Source organism: Phyllostomus hastatus, unplaced genomic scaffold, assembly GCF_019186645.2.
Source record: "Phyllostomus hastatus isolate PE091 unplaced genomic scaffold, TTU_PhHast_1.1 phas_contig_80, whole genome shotgun sequence".
In the NCBI taxonomy this organism is placed as follows: domain Eukaryota; kingdom Metazoa; phylum Chordata; class Mammalia; order Chiroptera; family Phyllostomidae; genus Phyllostomus; species Phyllostomus hastatus.
In genome coordinates, this window is record NW_025333960.1 from 57,365,647 (window position 1) to 57,379,067 (window position 13,421).

At 55.5% G+C, this 13,421-nt stretch overlaps 1 protein-coding gene across 2 annotated transcripts; it reads left to right on the forward strand.

Annotated features, from left to right (window-relative positions):
* The first annotated feature begins 528 nt into the window (after positions 1-528).
* On the forward strand, positions 529-11,791 carry RBFA (ribosome binding factor A). 2 transcript variants are annotated; one of them, XM_045850158.1, is made up of 7 exons: positions 529-726; positions 1,574-1,616; positions 2,638-2,814; positions 3,391-3,503; positions 5,790-5,874; positions 9,544-9,611; positions 10,575-11,791. In XM_045850158.1, the coding sequence occupies exons 1-7, from the start codon at positions 566-568 to the stop codon at positions 11,005-11,007; spliced, it is 1,080 nt and encodes a 359-aa protein (XP_045706114.1). In that variant the 5' UTR covers positions 529-565; the 3' UTR covers positions 11,008-11,791. The 2 variants fall into 2 exon arrangements, with proteins under 2 accessions (XP_045706114.1, XP_045706115.1); XM_045850159.1 differs by lacking the exons at positions 3,391-3,503; positions 5,790-5,874.
* The last annotated feature ends 1,630 nt before the right edge of the window (positions 11,792-13,421 follow it).

Genomic DNA, 13,421 nt, shown 5'->3' on the forward strand with positions numbered 1-13,421 from the left:
CCACAAGCTAAGAGCTCCAACCTCCCTCCCGCCCCGATTTCTCCCCTTGCTATCTTGTGGCAGGCGAGCTGCGACGCAGCCTCAACCGTTAGGGTCGAGCGTCAGCAAAGGCCGCACTCCCACCCTCACAGCAGTCAGGTAGTGCCCTCCGATTCGGCCCCCAGGCTTCACGCCCCGCCCACCCCCTCAAGGTCCCGCCCACCCCTATCTAGGCCCCGCCCCGCGTTCTCCACAACGCTCCTCACTCTCGTCACAAACCTTAGCGTCGCCCCGCCCCACCTGACGTCTCCCTGCCGTACGTCATCCCCAGCGCTCAGCACGCACGTCCCCCGGTGGGCTCGGATCCCCGCCCCGTCTCTTCACGTTCCGCCCCGCCCTGCGTTGCTCCGCCTCACGTTTCCCGCCCCTCTGCTTCAGGTCCCTCCTACTCGTCTTCAAGGCACCTACCCAGCACTTCGCTCCGCCCCGCGTGGCCCCGCCTCTTTACGTCCCGCCCCGCCTCTTTACGTCCCGCCCCGCGTCGATCGGGCTCCGCCTGCTCTGCCCCGGAGCTCGCTCGGTCGCCATGTGGGCGACTGCCCCCCGGCTGTTGGGGGTATCCCCGGGGCTCCGGGCGCTGCTCGGTGGGCGCCAGGCGGGGCGTCTTCCCGGCGGCGCCCGAGGCCTGCATGGCTCGCCGGTCCCCTGCGGCAAGAACCTGCTCAAGAAATTTGCCTCGAAAACCAAGTACGGCGCCCTGAGTGCAGGGGGCGGGGGTCCGGGCCTGGAGGGGGTGCCCTCGGGGCGGGAGTGAGGCCCACCGGGCTGTGGTCCGCGGGCCAGGGGTGGGGCCCGCGGCCGCCGGCTCCGCGAGCGGAGCCTTTGCTGGCCAGGCGAGTGGTCCCTGAAAGGTCGCCAGCAGGCCCGCCGCGCCGTTAGCACTCGCCGTTTTCGCCGCCGGGCCTCTGTGCCGTGCTGCCGCAGGCGAGACGTCACGACCCGTAGTTGGCGAACGGCCTCGGGTACCCCGAGAGCTGGACGGGTGCGCTGCTCCCGGGCTGTGTCTTTAGGCCGTTTCAGCTGCACAGAACAGGAGCGCACCTGCCAATGCGCTCACCTGTGACCGCGGCGGCTGCGTGTCCCCGTGCGGGCCTGTCGTAAGGGAAGCTGGAGTTCATGCAGTTCTCCAGCTCCGGTCCGCCGCCACGCGGGCGGGCCGTGCCGGCTCCCCCTCCTAGCTCGCCCGGGACGTCCTCCCGCTCCTGTTCGCGTAGCGGTTCCTCCGCCCGAGTCAGCCGCACACAGGGCTTCCTCGGGTAGGGCGCGGTGCCCCGTGCAGTCGGACAGGCGCGTCGGCAAGACTGTCCTCCGCTGCCCGTGGGAGGGAGGGACACCTTGAGCGACAGCCGAGGTCCTGTCTCTGCCCCCAGCCTCCGCCGTCGTCGGGTAGGTAGCTTCCCATTCTCCTAACGTCAGCGTCGGAGTTCAGCCCCTTAGAAACCGTTGTGGTCTCGCAAACTTGAGTTAGCTTGTGTAACTTTTTCTTCTTTGATTGCTGTCAGTATCCAACACAGTTTTTACTTTCTCCCCGTAGAAAGAAGTTTTGGTATGAAGGGCCTTCCCTGGGCTCCCACCTGGTGAGTCGAGTGGCCGCGATGAGCGCGAGGTCCCAGGAGTCTGCCGCGGGGTGGCCCTTCCGTCCCCGTAGTGGGCGGTGCAGGGTCTGTAGGAGCGGGCCCGGGTGAATTGGTAACGTGGAGTTTTGAGTTAAAAAATATTATCGACACCGAGGTTTTTCCGGAATGTCATACCTATGATCAAATTCTAACATAGCAAAGTGCACTCGGTTTTCAGTGTGTGTGTGTGTGTGTGTGTGTGTGTGTGTGTATCAAACACATGTAGGTACATTGTACCTACAGGTACATAGACTTTTGTACCTACAGGTACATAGACTTTTGTCTATGTAGTGAATGACTTCGGTTAGGAAAAAACACTGTACCAAATACCACTGATCTGAATTTTTTAAAATTTACTGATTTTAGAGAGACAGGAAGGAAGAGAGAAACATCAATTTATTGTTCCACTTATTCACTCATTCATTGGTCGATTCTTGTATGTGCTGTAACTGGGGATCAAACCGGCAACCTTGGCATGTCAGGACGATGCTCCAACCAACTGAGCTACCTGGCCACGGCTGTATTGTACATTTTAAGAGGGAGAATTTTATGATGTGTTGATTATATTTCAGTAAAAGTTTTTCTTGAAAAAATGTGTACTGGCAGTGATTTTTATATTGGAGGGATGCTAGATAAAATCTGGAAGGATCCAGCTCTGTAGAATAAAGTGTATTTTTTTTAAAATCTTCACCTGAGGACATGCCCACTGATTTTAGAGAGAGGGCAGGGGAAGGAGAGAAACATTGATCAGTTGCCCCTCATAGCCACCCCGACCGGGGATGGAACCCACGACCTTCTGGTGTGCAGGGATGACACTCCGACCAAGCGAGCCACACTGGCCAGGGCTAAGCTAAGGTGATTGAGCGTAACATTTGTTTCTTGTTTCAAGGTGTTCAAGTTCTTCCCAGTGGCCTTTTGTAAGCTAGTACGAGTTTACCGCACAGGCTAACGTTAGCCTTTGTGTGTGTTCTTGCTAACGCAGACTTACAAGCCGTCCCAGCTGGAGTTCCTGACAAAGAGCACCTCGAAGAAAACCAGGAAGGAAGACCACGTGCGCCTGAGGGCCCTGAACGGCCTCCTCTACAAAGCGCTCAGCGATCTGCTGTGCACCCCAGAAGTGAGCCAACAGGTGTACGACCTGAACGTGGAGCTGTCCAAGGTAGGCCGCGGGGCCACACCGAGAAGGAACGTGGCCGGGACTGCTAGCCCAGCTGCCGGGAAAGGGGCCCCGGGCCACTGCCAGGGCCCTTGGTCTGGGTTGCAGGAGCATTGCTAAGTGCGTCCATTTGAGCCCTAAAGACAGACGGAGGGGACACGTGTGCTGCCACAGCAGGGAGGGAGGCGTCTCTGACCGGACAGCACCGAGAGCGGGGTCAGACATTCGCAGACCTGTGGGTCAGATACGTGGCTACGTCACCTTCGTCTCGGAGTAAGGACGAAGGAGGTGACCTCCTGCCATCGGTCTAGTGAGAGTGAGCGCAGCTGAAGGGAAACAATGAGGAGAACAGTGGCGGTTGGGCGTTTCCCGTGAGTGCCGTGGGGTTGGGGAGGGGAGGGGAGGGGAGGGTCGGTTTCCAGCCCCGCGTCACTGGCCGTGAGTGTGGTGCCTGCGACGGTGCGGCTGGAACACCAGCCCAGGTGGTGGGTGGAGATGGCCGGCGCACTAGCATTTGGCTCCTGCGTGGTGTCTGTCTGCGGGAAACCCACTGACGCCGAAGGGGTGGGGGGCCCTCAGGTGTCTCTGACCGCAGACTTCTCTGCCTGCCGCGTGTACTGGAGGACGCCGCTCCCTGCCGAGCAGAACGCGCATGCCCAGGCCACGCTGCAGAGGCACGCGGCGCAGATGAGGTGAGGACGCCGAGCTGGCCCAATGTGTTGGCTCTTGCAGCGCCCGGAGTTGCCCCGTCTATTTAGTGATGTATTTTTGCTTTTAAGAAGAATTTTAGAAGTGTTTTTTTTTTTAACTTCGCTGTGGTCCTGGATCCCTAGCGGCCCCCGAGATCTTTGGGGGTGTTCGTCAGGTTAAAGCTGTTGTCACAGTGGGACATTACTTCCTTTCTCACTGTGTAGACGTTTGCACCAAAGCTCCAGTGGGTAAAGCTGTGGGCCCAGAGGCCCTGAGCTCGGGGGACCTCCATGCTGCCTGCTTGCAGTAAACACAGGGCCAGTTTTATTTAAGAATGTCCTTGGTGGATAAGCAAACGCTACTAATGTCATTAAATTATGACCCTTGGGTATGGACCTGGTTCGTATTGTGTGCGGTGGGAGTGTGCGTGGAGCCCTGCGGGGGGCCGGGCTGGAACGGCTGTCCCTGGGACGATGCCATGCACACGGAAAGAGATACTTTTTCACTTGAGGGAGTAAGAGAACCAACCATGGTTTTTCAGATTCGGGTACTTTGACAGACGTTTTCTGCAAATGAGCCAAGTGAACCTGTCACTTCAGGGAAAACAGTTGATCATACTTGTTGCCGGTGATAAAATTCAAGCCTTCAAGTAAAAATCAGATTTTTAGGCAGTGTTTCTACTGCTGCGAGTTTGGCAGCTTTCCAACACGTGCAGCCTCTTGATGAGACGGTGGTGACAGGTGTCAGCCTCCTGAAACCGGCAGACCTTGGTGAGCCAGTGTCTCCTGACGCCCAGGGTGTGAGGTCACAGAACCACGTGGGAGGAAAGGTCAACTCAAATGCAAGAGAGCCCAGGCGTTCCTTGTGATGGTGCGATGTGTTCATTGGTCTGGTTTCTGATTCCACATTGCACCTAATCTTTAAAAAACTGCCACATGTTGAGTTTTTGTTTAGCACCAAAAAGGTCCACGCTTTTTGTGAGCGTGTTTAGACGGCCCTCCGTCTTCCAGTCACAGATCCGTGCGAGGCCAGGTTTCCTTCTTGTGTTTCGACCAAAATAACATCTGAACAGATTGGGTGCAGATGCAAATATGGGAATCCAGCTGTCTTCCATTAAGCTGGGCATTACAGAAATCTGCAACTGTGTACACAGCGCCAGTCTTCGCAGTAATTTTTTTTAGAAAAGTTATTTTTCATTGAAAATGTCTATGTGAACATTTAGTAGGTTTAAGTGAATTAATAAATATATTTTATATTCCTGGTATTAATTTCTAGTATGGTATACATTGCTGGATATAGCCCACATAAACACAAGCTCCTTGGGATCTTCAGTAATTTTCTGAGTGTAAAGCAGCCCTGAGGCTTTGAGAACTGCTGAGCTAGGTGGTAGCAGGGAAGTTACTCCGTTTCCTCAGGCTTAAAATACCCAGACACCCGACCCGCCAGCCCTGGAAGAATTGGAATGCCTCCCTCCCGCTGTCCTTGGCTTTCTCCCCACTCTCGCCCCTCCCCCCTGTTCCCTGCACTGTCAGAAGGGGGCAGATGCTGAGAAGTCGGAGTCGCACAGCAGCTGCCACACTCATGTCTCCGTGTAACTCTCCTGCGTCGTGACCACAGATGTCCACCACAGTGGTCCCTCAGCGTCTGTAAAGTTGCTTATTAAAGGTTGGCAAGTGCATTTCACTGCTACATTGAACAGAAACAAGAAAGTGAGAAATCTAACAAGTGTCGCCGTAACAGTACCGTCTCCTGATTAATTTTTAGGCAGCTAGAAAATTCAGTTCAACAGAACGTCCTCTTTCCCCACTCCTCCGGCCACCCTGGGTTTAGTGTGTTCCATGACCCACTGTCACTGAGCGGATGTGCTGTGTGTCACAGCCAGATTGTCACCTTTTATCTCCCTGTTGCATAACTGAAGACCACAGAGATCACTTCTGTGTGGCACGGGGTGGTGGGTGGCGTCATTGTGCAAATCCATTGGCTGGAGGAGGAAGTGTTGACGGAGGTTAGTGACCAGCCGTGGAGCCCACGGCCACCGTGATGCCCAGGTGGGAGCCTCTGGTTAGATCCTATTATTTAGACTTTAGAGGGGTCGTTTCTTGTCCCTTTTGTGATGTGCAGCTGGCTGAAGGAGACTTCTGGGCTGATGTTTTCATCTTGGAGTGATGTGATAAGCAACTCTTCTCTCTCATGTCTGTGTGAAATCGTAAATGTTTGTTTCCGGCACTGTCACACCTCTCCTCTCACTGTCACCTGCCTCTGCACTAATGTGCATCCTCTCTCCCCAGGCATCTTTTGATGTCCCAGCAGACTCTGAGGAACATGCCACCGATAGTGTTTGTCCAGGACAAAGGCCACGCAGCTCTAGCCGAGGTGAGGCCTCTAAACCATGGGCTCTGTGACGTGTAGGTCGGATTTCTAAGAAGATAATGTATATAGTTCTACAAACGAACACTGGGAGGGGTACAAATGACAAGTAAGACTCCATGCTTGTTCCCAGCAACAGTCACCAGAGGTAGCCTTATTTTCTGACTTTAGTTTTTTTATGTTTATCTCTGTAACTCTTAACTAGTAAGTCAGATCTCCAGGGCTCGAGTTATGAACCTGAGGCGGTCGAAGCCGCCTGCTCTCACTTCCCCGGGTTTCAGCCCAGCCACGGCTGTTTCACGTCATTAAGGCTCACAAGGTTGACATGCTGCCCTGTGACTGTAACTTTTACAGTTCCCTTGCTTGCTTTAGTCACAGGTTAATTATAAAGGTTAAAACCTGTAAATGTATGTGTTATTTATTTATTTATTTATTTATTTTTAGAGAGGGAGAGAAACATCAATGTGTGGTTGCCTCTCGAGTGCCCCCTATTGGGGACCTGGCCTGCAACCCAGACATGTGCCCTAACTGGGAATTGAACCGGTGACCCTTTGGTTTGCAGCCCATGCTCAATCTACTGAGCTACACCAGCCAGGGCATATGTGTGTGTGTACTTTAATCTGGTTGGTGGTTACCTGGTGGTTATTAAGGCGGTTATTAAAAGTCCTGGCTGGTGTGCCTCAGTGGATTGGGAATTGTCCTATGAACCACAAAGTTGCTGGTTCAATTCCTGGTCAGGACATGTACCTAGGTTGCAGGTTCACTTCCCTGGGGCAGAGGTCCTCATCCTTTTTGGCACCAGGGACTGGTTTCCTGGAAGACAATTTTTCTGTGGACTGGGGTGGGGCAGATGGTTTTGGGATGATTCAAGGACGTTACATTCAAACTCACCTCCTGCTGTGCAGCCTGGTTCTTCTAGGCCACAGACCAGCACCAGCCTGTGGCCTGGAGGCTGGGGACCCCTGCCCTCAGGCACATATGGAAGGCAACCAATCGATGTTTCTCACATCAATATTTCTCACCTTCTCTTTCTCCCTCCCTTCCCCTCTCTAAAATAAAATAAAATAAAAATATAAATGAAATAAAAGGATCCACCCAGGCACATGTGGTCAGACTGGGAGAAGGAAACCCTGGCGTGGCTGGAAGACGAGCCCCCTGCTCCCTTGCCCACCCTGCCCCTCCCTCTGAGGTGGAGAACCAGCAGTCTCCAGGCCCCACCTGGCTCTGTGGGTTCCTGTCCAGAAGAAGCCACTGGGAGGAGGGAGGTGCATGAGATACGTGTTCTAGAGAGGCCCTTTCTCCAGAGTCTGCTGGTGGGTGTCTGTGTTGGAGGCTGCCTCGGGCCTGTGCAGCATCCGTCCCACCGTGCCTGTCCTGCTGCAGCCCACGTGTGCCCAGAGGAGGTGGGAAAGGGCCTGGCTATGTGCCCCACTGCCAGGGTGGGTCCTGTAGGTGCCCGGAGCCCAGGGGAGCCCGGGTGTTGAGCGGAGGCAAAGTAAAGACTTGGTCTTGGCTTGGCTCGCTGTCGTGAAGTCTGTCTCACTGCAGGTAGAAGTAAGTAAAGGCCTCACTCGGAGAGGGTCTCGGATTTGCACAGATGAGTGTTTGAGGGCACGTCGTTTCCTGCTTGCCCTTGCGTTTGTGATAGGTTGAAGTCAGGCAATGAGAAAGCAGCTTGGATGGTCATAAACATTAAAGTTGGGAATATGGGTGAAAGTTTGAGTCTTCTACCGGTTTATTCAGTGTCTTATGTTGGGTGCACTGTGTGGAAAGCTTGCAGGGGGTGTTAACAGTTTCGCCTCCTTCCTGTACCTTCTCAGGACGGTCTCCAGGTCACTGGTGCGGACATTTCACAGAGGGGTGGTGATAAGCTCTATCCACACTGAGACCATTACTGCTGGTAAACCCAGGTGCGGGGCTCAGCGTCATGGTCATCAGGAGCGTGGACGTGAAGCCACAAAAGTTCCAGTGTACACCCTGCCCCAGCGAGGCTCACTGGACAGTAGTGAGGACACTGCAGGTCCTGACCAAAGCAACAGGCTCCCGAGCTGTTTGGGCGTGGCCACTTTGGAGGGTGAGGTCGAACCTTCAGAAGCTGAGTGGACTGCGCCCCACCATTCCGTGGGGGTACCGATGGCGGTGGGAGAGTGTGTGTGGAGTTCCCACAGACACCGGGCATGAGTTGGCAGCAGCTGAACGTGCTGTGGTGCAAGCCAGATGTCCCCCTGCACCCAGCACCTCACACCAGAAGCCAAAGGAGAGGCCCATGCTCTGGTTCTGTTTATAAGAAGTGCAAGGACAGGTGTGCTCGCCTTCGACTTTGGAAGTCAGAGCACCGGCTGCCTTGGGGTGGGCGTGGAGGAGGGCGTGGTCTCCAGACGTCTCATGCTGTGCATAGAGGGCTTGTGTGCTTGTCCTATGCATTTTACACTTCAACCAGAAGGCGTTTACAATGGGATTTTTCATAACTATAAGGGAAAAAAAGTCTAATTTTTTAAAGAAAATACATGGACTTGGAGGCCAGTTTTGTGGTTTATTCTGTTTGCTTGTCGGGGCGCTGAGAGCAGAGCGCCGGCCTGGCGGAGTCAGTGGGGCCTGCACGAGGGGTTCTCCACAGGATGGTCTGAGAGACACAGCACGCCGGTGTTCACGTGTCAGAACTGGGGCTGCATTTGGTTCTTTGATAACCCTTCTAAAATAAGCTTTATCGACGGGTGATCTCCCGTCATGGGCACAGAATGCACGCCTTCCTGCCCACCCCGAGGAGCTGGCTCCTTCGCCCCTGGCGCACCTGATTTTCAGGCCCTGAGGACAGCAGCTTTCAGCCTCTGGCTCGGGCAGTGCTTCAAGACTCATCCCTGCGTTTCCTGTGGGTGTGGCACCTTTGGGGACAGGTATCCGCCCTGGGGACACAGCACAGCGACTCTCCACCCGTCAGCACCTGGTGGTCCTCTGCCCAAGTGAGGCTGTGGTGGGCAGCTGCCCTGCGCGGAGACTGGCAGCATCCGTGGGCACCTGCGGGCTGGGAGCGCCGGCCTGGTGGGGTCAGCGCATGCCTGGAGCCCTGCGGGTCGTCCCTCCTTCGGTGATGCCTTCGGTTCTCGCGGGTTGTCTGGCTGTGCAGCTGTGTGGTCCAGTCCACATCCCTGGTCAGAGCGCGCGTTGCAAGTCTTTCCTCCCCGCCTGTCCACGGTGTGCAGCGTCGCCAGTCCTGTGCTCGGACACGGTCCCCAGGTCTGCGTCCTCACACGTCCAGGGCCGTCCCCGGTGCTGGGTGACTCTGCACTCTGGCTCCAGGGGACACGCTCTGCCGGCCTTCCCCTCCCCACGCCCCCAGCGCGTCCCGTGCGGCGGCGCAAGGGCCTGGGTAGTTCGGCTGACGTCCAGCTGCTGGGTCATAACTTTCACTTTTACACGTTTAAATCCAGTTTTAATATGTTTTACATGTTTAAATCCAGTTTTTAAAAACTTCATCATTAAAGAAACGTGGCTGTTAGGACAACAGCTGTTTGAAAGGGGGTGAACGCACTCAGTGCCCGGAAGTTGCCACCTCCGGGAGCGACGTCAAGCGGCGCCGGAAGGAACCCACGGCGGTCGCGCATCCCTCTGACGTCACTCTGACGCAATGCCGCGCGATCTCGCGTGCTGAGGGCCTTCGTTCCTGTTCCTTTCCAGGTGGAGCGGTTACTGGCAGCCGCTGATCTGGGACCGGCAGATGAAGACCTTGGACGCGGGGACCTCAGGTGATGCTTGTGGGCGTGCGTGCGGGCCTCCGGCGGCGCCTGGCCACAGGGCCCCTGCGCGCCCTGGGGCTGTGGGCATCCGCCCCTGGTGCTCGGACCTCTGGCCGCTGCGGGCACTGCAGAGATTCGTGAGCAGATGCTCGGCCGTGCGTGGGGCCTGCATTTTGCGGGGAGGCGAGCGGCAGCAGTGAACGTGGAGATGAGTGCGGTGGGTGAGGCGACCTTGCAGGGGAGGCCTCGGGAGGGGTGGTGAGGAGCTGGGGGTGTGGAGGGGCCGGCCCAGGCAGGGGAACAGCCCGAGCAGGCTCGCGGCCCGGGGTCCGAGACCGGCTGCACCGCCGCGCCGCGCCCCCCGCCCCGGGCTGTGTTAGGACCCAGCCTGCCGCGCGTGCTCTACTCCGGGGCCGCGGGGCTGAGCTGAGGCTCCGCGCTGCAGCGAGGCCCTGCGTCTGGGACCAGCCAGGAGCCCGCGGCGGGGGGTGGGGCGGGCAGGTAGGGGCCAAAGCCGTGGGCGTGGGGCCTCCGTAGTGGAGAGTTGGAGGGATCCGAGGGGCGACACAGCCGGATTTCGGGTTTAAAGGGTCCTCCCAGTTTGCTGTCGGCGTAGAAGCTTCTCTCTTGCTTTGGTTCATCAAGTCGGCTGAGCATCAAAGGCCCCACCCACAACTGTTTCACAGGGCATTGGCCAAGTTTAAGTCGGGGGAAAATTTAAAATGTGTTTAATGACGGTGCAGATGGCAGCGTCAGACCTGGGATGGCCAGTGCCACAGGCAGGTGCCACCAGTGCCCTGGGTGGTCCTGGGCTGGAGACGGCCCGCACTGCGCCGTCCTCGCCATGGGCTGCAGGCCACTGCCCGGTGTGAGCATGGCTCACGGGCGTGGGGTGCGGGGAGGTGCAGCACCAGCCAGCCCGGGCGCCGCACTCACTTGCTCCGGCGCTTCATCTGCACTTCTCCCCCGCAGGGACCTCGAGGCCCCAGAGGCCCCCTCACCGTATGACACCCCGGGGCCTGCCGTGCCCTCCAGTCTGTGCGGGATTGACCACGAGGCTCTCCACAAGCAGATCGCGGAGTACAAGAGGAGGAAGGAGAAAGGGCGCGAGGGCGAGAGTGAGAGCCCGGCGTGCCCGGGGCTCGAGACGGCGGCTGAGCTGCGAAGGGCAGTGAAAAGGCGGAAGAAGGCCAGGCCCCGCAGGGTCGAGGAGCTCTCCCCCAAGAACTACCCGTGGGAGCTGGCGGGTGGAGACGACCTGGAGGATGGCAGGACCCTTCCCGAGGAGCTGGCCCTGGGATGCGAATGGGAGTGCGGACAAGCAGAGCCGGACACAAAGGCAGAGCGAGGCGGGGGCAGGAGGACCGAGGCGGCTGTCGCGGATCACGGCGGGCGTGGGTTGTGAGGCTTCCGCGCTCAGCCCCATCGGAATTCTGCTCTGGGAAGCACCGTCAGCTCTAGTGTGTTCGCAGGAAAGCCTCTGGTGACTGGCACGGAGGTGCCCACCTTGTCTCTCTCCGCCCTGTGGCTGCTGCCCCTGTGCAAGGTGAGACAGGTGATGAGAAGCTGGATCCTCATCACCTGCAGGTTTGCCTCCTCGCTGGAGTCCCGGTGACCCCTAGTCACGCTCACTCTGGGACGCACCCACAGAGGTGGGGATTCAGAATCCCGGGGCGCACGCATCTCCACGGAGGCTCGGGCATTCCTGTCCTGCTGTAAATGGCTGCTTTTCACAGTTGGTTTCATGCCGCGTTGTCCACATATTTGTCTTTTTTCAATCCTCACCTGAGAATATGTCTGTCCATCTTAGAGACAGGAAGGAGAAAACCTCGGTGTGGGAGAGAAACACACCAGACCAGGGATTGAACCCACAACGCAGGGGTGTGTCCTGACCAGGAGCACAGATGTTCCCAGTGTATATGAAAGCAATTTGGTTTCCGTCTGTCTTTAAAAAACAAACTTTCAGTGGCTGAAGGCAGAGCAGAAAAATTTTAGCCTGCAATATTTCATTTATCTCTGGATAATGCTAAGTTCTATGGAAGGAATGCCCCATGACCCCATTTTTATAAGGCTCACTCACGCATAGTGCTTCTCAGCATGGAGCACGAGAAAGTCACATTTGGCTTTTAAGAGAAAGCTGTTTTGGGAAGAACTGGTGCAGAACTCCCAATAAATACGTGTCCAGTAAAGCCTCTTCACTCCGCCCCAAACAACATGCCTCCCTGTGCCCCCGCTTTGCGTGCAGGCGCTTGGGCCCTGGGTTTGCCGAGGGGCTCGATGCGGGCGAGTCGGCCGTGCGATGCAGGGAGGCGCCCTGTTCCTCCAGCAGAGTGACTGGTGTGGCCCTGGCCTCTGTGCTCTGCAGGCTGGTCCTTCCCTCTAGGCAAGTTGAATTGCTGATGTTGGTCCCTGCTCAGGCCCATGACTTGCACATTGGCACATGGGCTGGATGCCTGCCTCACACGTCATTGGGGCCGAGAAAGTTGGCGAGGGGTCAGCTGCCACCTTCTGCCTCCCGTGCTCCAACACTAGGTCTTCCAAGCAGTTTTATCAGACTGTGTTAATCTAGGTGAGAAAGCCAAGAGTAATTGCAAGTGTGTTTTAGTTACCAGAAGAAGAAAAGCAGAGGAAGAATCTCTGAGAAATGACAAGATTCACCACAGATTTTGCCTGAATCTTACTCATAAACCAGCAAAGCATGGATGTGTGCTACATACAACCTCAGAACACTGTCCTAAAATGTGTGTGAGTGTGAGTGCCCATGTGTGCAAGTGTACCCATGTGCGGATGCCCGTGTGTGTGAGTCTGTGTGTGTGTACCTGTGCTTAGGCCTGCAAGGTCTTAAGATACAACAGTCGTGACAGGCACTCTTGCCCAGCCTGTGCCACCAACAGGTGTCTTGTGGGTTTGGCTCCATCTGGGGAAGCCACACACCCCTCGAGGTCAGGGATACAACCCACAATGAGAGGGGAAAAAAGGACATTAAGACAGCAAAGGCTGCAGAAGGATCACAATCTGATTTCCAGAGTTACTACACTGCAACAACAAAACTGTAAAGAAATAGGAAAGTATGGCCCATTCAAATGAAAAAATCCACAGAAACTGTCTCCTAAAAAGTTCTGGAGGTAGATTTACTAGACAGAGACTTTAAACCTGTCTTAAAGTGCTCAAAGGGCTAAACATTAGAGCAAGTCTAGAAAATGATACATGAACAAAATGAAGTTAGCAACAAAGAAAAAACAGAAACCATACAGAAATTTTGGAATGAAACATTCAGTAATGAAATGAAGTATTTGCTAGAGTGATTCCAACGCAGATTTGAGCAGGCACAAGAAAGAAGGCACAAACTGAAACAAGATCATCAAAATTATAGTCTAGGGAATGGGAAAAAAGGACTGGAGCGACACTACAGAGCCCTAGGGACTTGTGGGACACTGGAGCAGACCAGCGTGCCGGGGGAGTCCCAGGAAAAGAGAGGAAGGGGTAGAGAGAACATTTAAAGAAAGAGTGGCTGAAACTTTCCCACATTTGATGAAAGCTCAGTGTGCTCCAAGGAAGATGAACTAAGAGACACATAGTGAGACTTTTAAAAGCCGAACACAAAGAATCAAAAGCAGCGAGAGAGCGAATCATCACATGCGAGGGATCCTCAATTAGATTAACATTTCTCATCAGAAACTTTGAAGGTCAGGAGGTGGTGGGCTGATATATTCAAAGTGGTAAAAGGGAGGAAAATCAACCAAGAGTCCTATATTTGGCAAAATTGTCCTCAAGTGAGGGAAAAATTAAGATGTTCCCAGGTAGAAGCTAGCAGTTTGT

Coding starts and splice junctions, on each gene's coding strand:
- RBFA (XM_045850158.1), top strand. CDS start 566: ATGTGGGCGACTGCCCCCCGGCTGTTGGGGGTATCCCCGGGGCTCCGG. Junction 1,617..2,637: donor CTTCCCTGGGCTCCCACCTG/GTGAGTCGAGTG, acceptor TTGCTAACGCAG/ACTTACAAGCCGTCCCAGCT. Junction 3,504..5,789: donor AGGCACGCGGCGCAGATGAG/GTGAGGACGCCG, acceptor CTCTCTCCCCAG/GCATCTTTTGATGTCCCAGC.